We start from the raw sequence: 14,618 nt of genomic DNA, 5'->3' as shown, positions 1-14,618 counted from the left end.
GGAGAAACGTATGAGGATCAATGACATGTATATGTATTTTTTCAAAATCGGAAGAGAGAAATAGCACAAGGAATATTATGTAATTAGTTTCATTAAGGAAGAAATTTATGTTGTTTACACTTATTTTATTAATCTATGTACCAAGTCAAAACATGTCAATCAATTTAAAACATAGTAACAATATGTTAAAAGGTAATTTTGACTCTTTTTTGAATGTTGTATTTAAAGTAATGAAACCTCTTCTTAAAACTCAAATAACTAAAAAATCTGCCTCTACATCACACATAGTGATTTGTGTATTAAATGAATAATCAGAAGCAAATTGATAAATGTTGAATTATAGTTTCAGCAGGAAGCTGTAACAGAAGTTGGCCTAAGAAAAAAAGGAGGATCCCAAGCGTAAGAAAACTTGACAGCATTCTTTCCTGGTATGGAACCACCATTGTTGATACTACATTTGTTGTCTCCTGTAGGCTTGAAAATTGTTGGATCCACTGGTTCAGTTGTCTGAAAACCATTGCAAGACAAGACCATCTTTTGCATGGGACAGTCACAATTGTTCACCACAACCACATTCCACTCTGCCTTTCCCTTTGTTTCTCTTCCACTCCTAATTGTTCCAATTGTTATATTGTTCAAACCACAATCACAAACACCTATACAATCAAACAAAAAACATGGCAAGGAAAATTTTAATTTTAATTTTTGTAGACTGACTTACGAGTTTTATTTATGTATTTCATACAGTTCTACTTATACAAAGAAAGAGCAAAATGGTTGATTAACTGAGCAATTTTTAAATATACATATAGAAATTTCATTAATTCCAATCGAGTCATGGTAAGGTTGGCAGTAAAAGTCAGGTCTAAAGAAATTGATTTGTCCATTGAGTTGTTCGTATACTACTCTTTTTCCCTCTCAAATAAATATTTGTTATTTTTGTAAAATTAAATTTGTATCAAAATATTTATATTTTAAAGAGATATATCATATGCCAATTAATGGTTTGACATGAGACCCACAAGTTTTTGTGCTTGTATTTAATTATCTGAACAAACACAATCAGCCAGTCGTGGAAATTGACTCTAAACATTTAAATGAAAGATATTTTTATCATGAATAATTTTTTCTTGATAACTATATTAAAAGATAATTCATCTTGACCAATGTAACCTATTAATTGATAAAAATATTGCTGTTTAAGATTATTCCGGGGAAAAGCTCCATCTTGATAAGTTTATTTGTTTGGATCAATTTAGACTTGACTTAAAAACATAGTAACAAAAAGTAAAGTAGTAGTAGTCTAAACAAATGACTGCATGTCCTGTTAGCCGAACAAATGTCTGACTTTTCTTATTCTTCAGAGAAATTTTGGAATCTCTAGATCCAACAAAAATAATGTATTCATAAACTGACAAATCTTTTTATTAATCTGTAAAATTCTCTATTATTTCCTTACATGAGTTACACCACAAGAAAAACAACTAGCAGCACCCCTTTTAAGAAAGTAATTGTACAAACCAAGAGTCATATGAAAACAAAAGAAATTTCATCATGATTATATATGCGAAAAAACTAACCAACTATTAGCCATAATAAAACTATTACTAAAATCAGAAAGCTTACCTTTAGTGATAAGTGTAAGGAGGAGGAGAGAGATAGAGAGCTTAACCATGGTTGCCATTAGAGAAAGAATCTCTTTGTTGATATTGAAATCTCCTCTATATGAAGAATAAACTTTGTTCAATATTAGCCATATATATATATGTAGGATCAAGGGTCCTTGTAATTAATGCCTAATTTTATATGTGTCATAATAGTCATGTGTTTGTTGTGTATAAGCGTCTATAAGATTTTTGGTAAGTTAATGTCATCTTATCCATGTACTAAACTTTATTTTTGGAGAATTACACAAATAACTTATAAGATATAAACTTATATTTCTATTATTTTTTGGGAAAATAACATAGATGCCCACAAGTAGGGGTGGACGTTTAGTATTCGGTTCTATATTTTCAAAGTTCGAGTTCGATAATTCGATAATCGGTATTTGAACATAGATACCACATACCATACTTATAAACATCGATTCGGTAGTTCGGTAATCGGTAAATTATTAAACTTTGGTTCTGTACGGTAATTGGTAATTCCATATTAAAGTTGGACATGTGCAAATGTACGTTTAAACTTCAAAGAGTATATTTAATAGAAACCCTATTTAGTATTCTTTTTGTTGTCTTTTACGAATATATTACCAAGGTCCAAGAGATTATATGGGATGACTAGTACTATTGTCCATTGGGTTGGGTTATATATATATATATATATATATATATATTCAGTATTCGGTAAATACCGAATACAAAACGGTACTAATATCTTGTACCAAACCCAATCCCAAATACCAAAATATTAAAATTTTACTCTCAAATACCATATCAAATACCGAATTATCGAATACCAATTACCAAATTTTTCGGTTCGGTTCAGGAATTCGATTTTTGGTATTTTATGCCCAGGCCTACCCACAAGAACCAAAGTTTTTTTTTTCTGCAGAGGGCCCATTCTAGGTGACGGTTCGATAAAATTTTCTTCATATTCAGGGCTTGAACTTGAGACCTCTGATTATGGGGATATTTCATGTTGGTCATAAGGAGCAAACTGATTATACAATCCTACCCTTTACTTAGACGGCGCCTAAACTAATTATAATTAGTTTTTTCATTTCTTTTGACTTCATTCTTTTTCTGTATTTTTTTTTCCATTTTCTCCTTTTTTGTTTATTTAATTTTCACCCCCAAATTAGGTTATTCTTTTTTTTTTTCACCATAATCTAATTCACCCTTAATTTTGAATCGTTTTTCCTCATTTATTTTTTATTTCTCTACTTCCTTTTTTTCCTTTTGCGCTTCTTTTTTTCTAAAAGAAATTCTTCTTCTTTTTGTTATTTATTTTATTCCCAAGTCAATGTTATTGTTGTATTGTCTTCTTTTGTCATTGTCATTTTTGGCTCCTTTATGTATTTTATTTATTTATTTGTTCTAATTTTTAGTTTTTTGTCCTTCTTGATTTTTTTCTTTATTTTTCCTCCATAATCTAATTTTATTCATAAAGTTTGATCTTTTTCTTTATTCTTTTCTCCATACAATAAAAACAATAACTGATATAGTTTACACTCATTCATTTTTTTTTTATTTCTCTACTCATTTTCTCACTTTTTTTTTCTCATTTTTTTCGTCTTTGTTATCTTTTGTTTATTCATTTATTTTTTATAAATCATATTATTATTTATTTTTATAGCATAATATAACTTCATACCTAATTTAACTCATTTTAATTTTTCCTTTTCCATTTATATTTTTATTTTATTTGTTTTCTGTTTTTTGTTCAATTTCATTTAATTATTTGTATTAATTTTTTCTCTATAATCTCATTTTATTCTGACATGATTCCCAACTCAAGTTGTTATGACACAGAAAATTTTACTATAGGCCTCATACGCCATGTAATACTTGTATGAGACCCTTTATAAATTGACATGTGGAACTTGTGGATCCACTTATACAACACACCTTTTTAATAGTTTTTTCTCTTTTTCATTGTTCTATTTCTTTTATTTTTTCTTCTTTATTTATTTTGATTTTAACTTTCTTTTCTTTCTTCCATATAATACTCCTTTTTTTCTTTATTTTCTTTTTTTACTTTTTTTCGTGTGAAGCTAAACTTTTAATATATATATATGTGTGTGTGTATGTGAGCTTTGTTATAAATATATTTACATTATAGTGAATGTCTATCAAGATCTACTTTGATATCTACTAGGATTTGAAGCATCTGTCTTTCACTCAGACTAGGAGTAAATTTCTCCTATAAATAGAGGGGTTTTGTTCTTTGTATTTACAATTATATGATCTCTCATCCTCAAGAGAAATAAGAATTACTTTCTTTATTCTCTCTATTCTTCTTCTTTATTCTTTCTTGTTTTATAACACGTTATCAGCACGAATGCTTGTTTTTGTCATGCCCCAAAATCCCATCGGGCCGGACTGGCACCCGAAGACGAGAAGGCCCGGGAGAACCCGTTCAGATACCTGTACTTTCACTTACATGTCACCAAAAATTTAGACAGCACTTCGTTGCATATAGAAGGGTCTAATTACCTGTATCAGCACAACACGCACAAATATATATATATATATATATATATATATATATAATACTTGGCCGTCGAGACCACCACATATACAAATATAACATCACTATATAAACTTCCATGACTTTACCCTTCCTTATGTCTACAAAGCCTCTAGGATATACATGACATAACTAGGGTCGGGACAAACCCCTGCCCACACATGACTCCTGTACAATAACAAAACATAAGGGACCGACTCGGAAAGCTCCGAAGCAAACTGGAGCTCACCAACAATAGCTGTATGACCTGGCTCCTATCTATGCTGTGAATGAGCTGAAGCACCTGTGCCTGCAGCATGAAATGTAGGTCCCCCGTGAGGGATGTCAGTACGAAATATGTACTGAGTATGTAAAGCTGTAAATAATCATATGAGATATGGGGGATCAAGAAAATCAGACGCAAGTGAATAAATCATAATAGAAGTGAACCACACTTCATAAACACTTTTAGGATCATGTACATTATTATTAATCTGAATTGGGTTCTTGAATTCAAACACATTTGTGGAACGGTATACATTCGTTCATTTTATTCTTCACAATTATCATTCGCCATTACCTCCTCCTCCCAAACCTCCAACCACCTAACAATAATCAATACTGTACCGTACTGTGACCATTAGGCTGCCCCCTGTACATATCAACTGTAATCATATCAAATATCGGGATCGGCCTATGCTAGGCTTAAGCTCCTGAGCTACCACCCACACGTATATCAAGTAACACCCATAAGAGATCTTTCCGATAACTTAGTTCAAAAGATTTTGAGATTATTACATTAGTGTTCATGCCAATATAGTACCGTTGGAATAATGATACATCAATAAGAACCAAGTAATAGACTTTCTATACAATAACGATGCAATAAACTCATTGGTACATCAACAATGTGTTTCGGAATCATCAATATCACAACAATGAAATAGGAGCCTTTTGGTGTATCAATGAAACATTTTGACACTTTATAGAATGGAAACAACTTCGTTGGTAATGTAGAACAATACATGTTTTTGGACAACCTCGGAATCTTACTTGATGGAACATTGGTGTTTTCATGCCAAAGAACATCGTTAGAGTATGCTTTACATACCTCGTTGTGGATTCGGATACCAATTCAACACAACTTCCCGCCTTTACAAATCACTTATCTACAATGAAATGTTTGGCATCTAGTATTAGCAACCCAACACCACAATTCTCTTCCATAATTCCATACAACCAATATTTGCAAAGCATTCCAAAAACCAACTTGAATAATAGGTTTACGTGTATATATATATATAATCATCACTTCAATACCACATCATCACACCAAATCCCTTCACAATTCAACATAATCCAACCATGCACCAGAATAATCCAACATCATTTCTAATCATCTTTCAACAACAATCAAATAACATACTTCTTATGCTCACATGCATATATATATATATACATATCCATATAAATAACACCAACATAATTTACATCCTTACCATAAAATGGCCCTTTTGATTTCAAAGTCCTGTTGGCACAAATAAGGGGTGCTTCTCGAAGCCCTCGAGACGGTGAACATAACTACGGAATCAATTTGGATTTTCTACGGTTGAATCACAAGATAATTGGAGTTGAACTTAGGCTAGGGTTTCTTATTCTTCAATAATTTGGATGATAAATGATGGATATGAGGCTAAGTATATGTATATAATGACCAATTTTCGTCCATGAGGTGATGGAAAATAACCATATTGCCCTTAAAATTTAAGTAAATCCAAATCTGTCCATGGTGGACTGTTTTGATAGGCTAAAGTAAATCGATCATAACTCTTTGCTCTGATAATGGATTTAGGTGAAACCAATTGCATTAGAAAGAAGACTCTCAGGGCTTCTCATCGATATATAGCATCTCACACAGTTCATTTTTTACAAGGAGTTATGATCGTTTAAAGTCGACCCAAAAATCTATTTGGCTGCAGTACTTTTGTGTGCAGAAAATTTCTGCACATTAACTGTTCATTGCGTCCACCGTTTTCAAGTTTCGAACATGCTCGCTTATATCTGATACTCATCTGTTTTCAAAAATCTTTATATCGTTGGAAAGCTAACTCGATAAACTTCGCATAGAAACTTCGACGAGCAAATTCCGGTATAAATAAAGTCGATTCCTATACACGTATAATCAAACTATACACTTGAAACCATCTCAAAATAATCAATACTCATACTTAAACTCATATATACTTAACTTATGATCAATACATATACTCCAACACATATAACCATGGCTAATGCACGTAATTAAGTACGGGGTGTTACAGTTTTATAATAAAGTTATATTTGTTTTTGAAATTCCGTGATGAAACACGTCGTAAATCACGATGCAATGGTTTAGCTTGTAACTGAAATACTTGTAAACACGAACAGGTTTTGTTTCTTTTCCTTATTTATCGATACTTACTTGTTTTTTTTTTTGCAATTACAATACGTGGCTATACAAGGTAAATGAATGGCTTGCTAATTATTACGTGATAAATCAGTTGTGTTTGAAGAAAAACCCACATGAAATTTTTATGAGAATAATAATAATTATATGGCTGAAAGCTACTTTTTAATATAAAATAAAGGAGATGCCAGAGGACAAATTCATGTCAATAGTGCCTCAAGATCTGGCCACTATATTGATATTATGAAAGTTTAGTTTTATAATAATATTGAGATAATTGAGATTGTTTTGCTACTAATGAATTTTCTGTAAGTTTTTGAGTCTCCAACTAATTTAGATTATCAACACGAGATTCTGCCAAATAAGGTGAGATTATAAATCTAAAGGTAATTTCAAGGTTAGTAATTTCTTATGTTATCTGTGTTTTGCTATTAATAATATAATTATTGTTGGATTTGAGGAAAAATAATTGGTTTGGAACCATTTATATTTTGAACTTATTTCTCAAGAACAATATTATCAAAAGAGATGATAATATGTTGGGTTCAAGCCCCATCGATTTATGCCTAAGACGCCTTTATATGGATAAGACATTGAGTTTGAATCTCAATGCACCATATTGATATATTATGATGGCTAAGGTAAAATAATGGGTATTTGATGAAAAGTCATAAAATTTGACCCATTAAATATGCTCCATTCCATGAAGTGAATGTGGTAGGAATATATGATAAGTCTGAAATATGACAACTTACTTCATTCTTGAGGTGTATGTGGTAGCAGTGCATAATATGTCTGAAAGACGACAAGTGATTGAATGCACGAATGAATGCGTGGAGGGACAATATGATAATGATCATCAAAAGTGATGATATTTTCACACGCTTATATGATTATAAGATATGCTAGAGAAAAATTCTCTACATTATATGTATGCCTTGATTTGCTTCTGAAGTAGCAAAATCTTGAAAAAGGTTATAAGCTATCATAATTTGATAGACTTAAGGCACGATTATATTCCTTTCCTGGGGAATGAGAAACTTATTAATGCGAATGTGCACTTGATTGTGATTGTATCACAACTCACCTCCGAAAGAGGTTGAATAATTTTGAAATCTACTTCTGAAGTAGTAAATCTGAAATTTATTCATGTAATAGTAAATCTGAAATTTACTAAAGAAAAAATACATGTCATGGTAAACTTGGAGTTTACCAGAATAAAAGTTCATAAATTAATATGAACGATTGTGACATCTCAAAGATGTGCATGTGTTGAAGAACTAGAAGATTCTTCAAGAATTACTTATGTCGTTTGTTCTCATGATAAGTTGGTTGGACCAACTAATATTGGAATTTGATCTCTTCAAATTTGAAAATTATAAAATATGAATAAGGGTCCGTTCACCTATCATCAGATATGTTGAAAAAATGTATCAATAAGATGATCACATGTACATTCATTGTCAACCTGCAGTTTGACATTCATAAAGTTGCTTGCTCAATAAAATTGAGTTAAGAACATAATTTTCAGATTGTTCAATCAAGAAAGTTATCTTGATGATGATGGTTTGACATTGAATACCTTCGATAAATAGCTAAACCATCGCTAATGAGAACAAAGCTTCATGTGTTGGTCTGAAATATGATATGTTGCATACAATAACACTTGTATGCATTAGACCAATAAAGTATAATTATTTCTTCCCCCTCAATTGGTTCAAGGTCATGAACTAACTATTCCATCTAATAGTTTTGATGTGCGGTACACGATTAATGAATATACTATGATGCTCAAAGATGGATTCCTCAAAGAAAATAGAAGATGTATGTTAGTTTTCCTAACATAAAGGGGAGATTATAAGCAGCTATGAAATATGTTAGAATTATCAGTAGATCCTTATTCAAAAGATAATTCAAGTCAAATGCCAAAAGCATTTCATATTTAAGCTGCAAGTGCTCCTATTTTGTGTCTATAAAGGACAAAGTCTATGCATGCGTGAAGCGTGGTAGACCAATTGGTTCCAAATGAAATAATCCTTGAAAATGATAAGGAGCAAATAATCATAATAGGAAGGCAATGTCTACGACATAACACTTCATGAAACCTTATGAGAGGTTCAGGTACCTAAAAATAATGAAGTGATGAGATCTCAAAATGTTATGTCTCATTATGAATCGATACAAAATGATATATCATCAATATCTTTGATACAATATTGACACAATAATGTGAAAGATTATGAGGATCTGAATTCTACGTTAATTTAAGCATGCTGACGTAGAAACATTTATCAAGTGACATGAAAGGATGCATCTTGGTAAGCGTAAAACTTATTTGATTTGCAGTCCAGACACTTGAAGCTAAGATGTCACACATGAAATGTTGAACATTGTCACTTGAAAAAATTTATATGAAAACTTCTTTAAGGATTCAAAATATAAAAGTTTCCGGGAAACTTATTGATAATCCTTATATTGTATAAGCTTATAGCTTGAAAATTATTGAAACTCTTGGAGAGTTTTCAAAAGCAATAAGATTATTTGTTGAAATGAGAAATATACCAATTTGGATTGATTATGAAGTACCATAACTTAGTACAACTGGTGCACTCATGTATCTTGTAAAATACTACAAGACCCAATATAGCCTTTCGCTCAATTCGTTAGCAAGATATATTTCTACTCCTACTATGAGACATCGAAATGGGATAAGATACATGAGTTTTAATAATTTTTTAAAGATTGCAGTCCCAATATTACTGGTCATGCTGATGTTGGGTACTCATCTAACCCGCATAAATCTCGGTCTCAAACATAAATATGTTCACATATAGGGATACTGCCATATCTTGGAGATATACAAAGCAGTCTATCTAGCCACTTTATCGAACCATAATAAGATAATATCTATTCATAAAGCAAGTCAAGAACGACTATGGTTGAGATCCATGATACATCTCATTCGAGAAAAACGTGGCGTGAAATGTGACAATGTACCCACAATTTTATACGAAAATAATGCAACATGTATAACACATATTGATGGATTCATAAAAGGAGATAGAACGAAGCACACTTCATCAAAAACTTTTCTACATACATGAGCTCCAAAAGAATGGTGATATTAACGTGCAACGGATTCGTTCAAGTGACAATGTAGCTGTTTTATTCACCAAGTCTCCTTCAATTGCAACTTTCAAGAAGATGGTGTAAAAGATCGGGATGCAAAGGTTCAAGGATGTTCTCATTAGGAGGAGTTAATACGCGTTGTACTCTTTTTCCCTTACGAGGTTTTGTCCTACTGGGTTTTCCTTGTAAGGTTTTTAATGAGGCAGTCGATATGCGTATTGTTAGAAATGTGTACTCTTTTTTCTTCACTAGATTTTTTATCCCACTGGTTTTTCTAGTAAGGTTTTAACGAGGCATATTATCTATCTAGAAATTCAAGGGGGAGTGTTATAAATGTATTTACATTATAGTGAATGTCTATCAAGATCTACTTTGATATCTATTAGGATTTGAAGCATCTGTCTTTTACTCAGACTAGGAGTAAATTTCTCCTATAAATAGAGGGGTTTTGTTCATTGTATTTACAATTATATGATCTCTCATCCTCAAGAGAAATAAGAATTACTCTCTTTATTCTCTCTATTCTTCTTCTTTATTCTTTCTTGTTTTATAACAAGCTTAAATTTTTTTTATCTTTTGTCACACAAGAAAGTAATGTTTGAATTAAAAAGTAAACTCTATTTTGATTTAATATATTTTTTCTTTAAGAAAAATATTTATGCGTGTTTAAAAATAACACATCATATATTTTTTTCAATTTTACATTAAATATCATATTGAACTGAGAAAATAAAGATGGATGTTTTATTCATCAATTTCAAAGAAAAAGAGTAGTATTATACGGCTAATGGCTATCTTTATTGTGAACCAAAACTTGGCTACTTTAATTGTAATTTTTTTTTTTTAATATATTTGAATGAAATTTTTCCTGTTCTTTTTATTGTCATCTTATATTTTTATAGGGGATCTCCAGACCCTAGCTTGTATTCTCTCCATCCATTTTATTTGTTATTTTTTTTACATTCCTAAAAAAAAATATTAACTGGCGCAATGTAATTAAATTAACCTTATTTATTATCGCTCTTAATTTAAGTCTTTTCTCTTTTGCACCATGTTAATATCTCTCTATATTTTTGCTAAGGGTAAATTTGAAATCAAACAACTAGTTCAAAGTATATTAGTTCCTTCGTTCCTTTTAGTTGGCATGTATTCAAAGTATTTGTTCTAAAATAGTTGTTAATTTAAATAATTAATTATTTTTTTAAACTTTTCGCTTATCATTAGTTATATACTAGTACTAGTATAGATTAAGTGGCATACAAATAGATAAATTTTAAAGAAATTAATAAAAAATATATTAATCAAATTATACTTTTATTTTAATATTTTGTCAAATGTTGTGCAAAACCTTACATTACTAACAAAAACTGAAACGATTGAGTATTAAAAGCATTCCTGTTAGTAGTATTCATTTATGATTCAATGTGTTTGGTTGGTCCCCCTTCATTTAGGTTAAACTTTTCCATTGTGTCTTTTATGGGCACAACCATTTATTTTTACTTAAAGGATAGCTTAAAATATTAAAACTTTCTCTATGTGCCAGGTTTAAAAAAAGTTAAATTATGATGATCTATTGTAAGCAATAACTCTTTATTTGTACCTATTTTTTTTTTAAAATAATTTAATTTATTCACAGTATTACTAAACTTTATAGATAAAAAGTTTCTCTACTTCTTCTTGCAAAATAAGTTTGTAGATTTGTTGTCACTTTGGCAAATTAAAAATTGAAGTTTATTCTTTATAATATATTCAAATTATGTTTTCAGTTTTGAGCTTATTTCAAAAATATTTGAATGTTAAATCATGTGTTGGATTGTTAAAATTTGAAAAATCGATTTATGATTTTGGCAAAAAATTATTCTTGCCAAAATATCTTAAATTGTCCTTAAAATATTATCCGACATGCATTTTTTTGGGTCATCCACTAAAGATTGATGTGAACTACCTACAAGTGAAAATAAAAGTGGATGTTTTATTTATCAACTTCAAAGAAAAAGAGGAGCATTATACGAAAAAGAGCCTCATACAAGTATTCATCAATTGAAAAGTTTAGCTTAACACCAAAAAAGTAAAAGAAAAAATATATTTATATAAAAAAGAAAAGTATTATATGAAAGAAAAAAAAATGAAAATTAGAATCAAAATAAATAAAAAAAGAAAAAATAAAAGAAAAAAACAATGAAAGAGAGAGAAATTATAAGTGGGTCCACAAGCTCCACATGTCAATTTATAAAGGGCCTCATACAAGTATTACATGGCGTATGAGGCCCATAATAAAATTTTCTCGTTATGACACATATTCCACTCCCGTAATAGATAAGCCAATTCAACTATACATAAAAAAAATATATGAAGTAATTAAGCAGAGACAATACTGATAAATCTCAATATTGAATTGCATAAATCAAATCATAAAGAAGTACAAGAGTCAACAACTACCCAAAACTTGGAGACTACATAGTACAAGCCTCTAAGGGTGTGAAAGTAGAATCAAAAAATTTATTGTACTTCGATACAAGAGAAAATAATATAAAATATAATTGAAGAGAATTGATAGGAACTAGAGTTGATCATTCACTCCCTGAATTCCTATGAAGTAATCTCAAACATGAATTCTGACTTGGCGTCCAGGGATAGTTGGACTAGTGCAGAAATAATAAGTGTGAGTACTAATTCATATGTACTCAACAACATTATTTACTTACTCTAAATCAAAATTATAGCGAGAACCATCTAATATACTACTATGGGTTATATTCTCAAATACTTATCAAATCAGTAAGGCCACACCTAATCTAATAGTTGAATAACAACATACAATACTAAACAAAACCCATAAATACCTCAAACCAGAACAAGATAAACTAATCACTCGACCATTGATATCATTACAAGTCAAATGGAGATAATTAGATGATAGCATATGATGCAATATACGCTGCAGTACACACCTATTGCATGTGTCATGACTCAACGAATCAGATCATATGAAAATCTACTCTACTCTATCTAGATGGGAGATCCCTTATTACCCATTTAAAAAAAAACACGAAAGTCATAAACAATAACATAAACCTTTCATTTATTTTATGAACTTATTACAAAAATCTTTTTAAAAACAATAAGAAATCATTTTTTCGAGGACCTAGTTTAGACATGTACAAGACTAGCTAAATAGAACGGTAAATATATAGGACTAACTATCACTATGAAAATGAGAGGACGAAAGCTGTTGGAGATCTCTATCCGCATTAAACAAGAAATCTGAACTGATCTTGCAATCAGACTATACCCCAAAAAGGATATAACAAGAGTAGTATCAGTACAATCACACATACTGATAGATATTATTAGTCGATCAAAATTAAATCACATAAATATAATACAAATAGCCAAAATCAAACATGAACTTACACTATATGCCAATACAATTACTTAATCTCATGTTTCTTAATCACCCCTTGCCCTACTCTATTCTCACAGGCCTTATTAGTTCATATCACCTCTCACTAATCTTAAGTCGACTCATAATACAATATTCACCACTAATTAACCACCTTACCTTCGTGACATTCCACTCCTAGCTACACATCTATCTTTTATTCAGCTAATGAAACGAATAACATATATTTTACCAAGGACACTTGAGCCAATTACTATATTATTTAAGCCAGGCTCATTCATAACAATATCTTAGGATACCAATCAAATTAGAAACAACAAATGACATCACCTTTCCACATATTTAACACTCAATTAAAATTCAAGTCCATTCTAATAACTTGAAAGAACACTCAAAACATGCAATCTTATGCACAATTAGCCAGTATTTCCTCTATAATTTCCCTTTAACATAATTAAGCCAAGTAAATAATGAATCCCCTTTAAGCAAATAGTACTCCACATAATTTACTCTCCTAAATAAATGTAAGTCTATTACTTCCTTATTTAACTAATCGATTGCTTTAAAATATATCAAAGACGATAAGTATGAAGGCTTAAAATATGTATTATAAAATGAGAATTGATGTAATTACGCAAAGTTATGGTAAAAATGTTAGTAGCTCCTTAACTTATGAGATTTTTAAGTTACCTTTAAAAAATTCACTTGCATTAAACATGTAACATTAGTTAATGTGGCCCAATAATAAAACACTCGTTCGGCTTAGCCCAAAATAACTAGAAATTATTTGTTCATAGGGCAACTCACACAAATATACTATTTAATACTTAATATTTACAACAGCTATCAATAATTTTTTCTTTATTAAATCTACAGGTAGAAAATTAACAAAATCTAAAGAGTAGGTAAGAAATAAAACAGATATGGTAAAACAACTAACCGAATAAGTGTGAGTATTTCTTTCCTTAAATTTCTCCAAATTTGTTGTACCAATCCACAATTCATTTCTCTTTCTTTTAATATCCTTTAATCTAACCAGTCCACAATTCTTTTTCATGTTCTTACATACACCATTTCTTTCTCATTAACCTGATTATCTCTATTGAATTTTTTTATATCTAATAAAATTTCATTAATTCTTCTAAAGAAATTTCATAGTTTTTCTCCGAAGGAGTATTTGTTTTACCTTTCATTGAAACACCCTGGATTTGACCCTTGAAAATTTCCTCGTTGAACCTTTTAATCATCACACAACTCACACCATGACTCGTATGGTGTGGATACCGGTCTAGGACCCTAGTCGTATGTTGGTTAGTGTGATATTGATCAAGTTTTGTCTAAGGTACGAGAAGACTCCATACGAGTCATATATTGATGTGATAAGAAGTAGAGGGTTCAATTGTATGTTGTCTAGTGTGTAGCCTTTGATGTTCTGCCTAGGGTATGACTTTAGGGTACTAGTTGTAT

General features: G+C 30.4%; 1 protein-coding gene across 1 annotated transcript; it reads right to left on the bottom strand.

The window, feature by feature from the left end:
- Positions 1 to 258: 258 nt before the first annotated feature.
- LOC124897861 (TPD1 protein homolog 1B-like) lies at positions 259 to 1,714 on the bottom strand. Its single transcript, XM_047411460.1, has 2 exons — positions 1,627 to 1,714; positions 259 to 656 (listed from the first exon to the last, which is right to left on the bottom strand). Exons 1-2 carry the CDS (start codon positions 1,682 to 1,684, stop codon positions 346 to 348), a joined length of 369 nt encoding a protein of 122 aa, XP_047267416.1. The 5' UTR covers positions 1,685 to 1,714; the 3' UTR covers positions 259 to 345.
- Between the last annotated feature and the right edge of the window lie 12,904 nt (positions 1,715 to 14,618).

This window comes from Capsicum annuum, chromosome 4 (genome assembly GCF_002878395.1).
Source record: "Capsicum annuum cultivar UCD-10X-F1 chromosome 4, UCD10Xv1.1, whole genome shotgun sequence".
Taxonomy (NCBI): Eukaryota; Viridiplantae; Streptophyta; class Magnoliopsida; order Solanales; family Solanaceae; genus Capsicum; species Capsicum annuum.
The sequence above is the reverse complement of the archived record's forward strand: the minus strand, read 5'-3'. Positions and strand labels throughout refer to the sequence as shown.

Excerpts from the sequence above, each read along its gene's own strand:
- LOC124897861 (XM_047411460.1), bottom strand. The coding sequence starts at position 1,684 with ATGGCAACCATGGTTAAGCTCTCTATCTCTCTCCTCCTCCTTACACTT. Across the intron at positions 657-1,626 it reads CCTTACACTTATCACTAAAG|GTGTTTGTGATTGTGGTTTG; the intron begins GTAAGCTTTCTG and ends TTGATTGTATAG.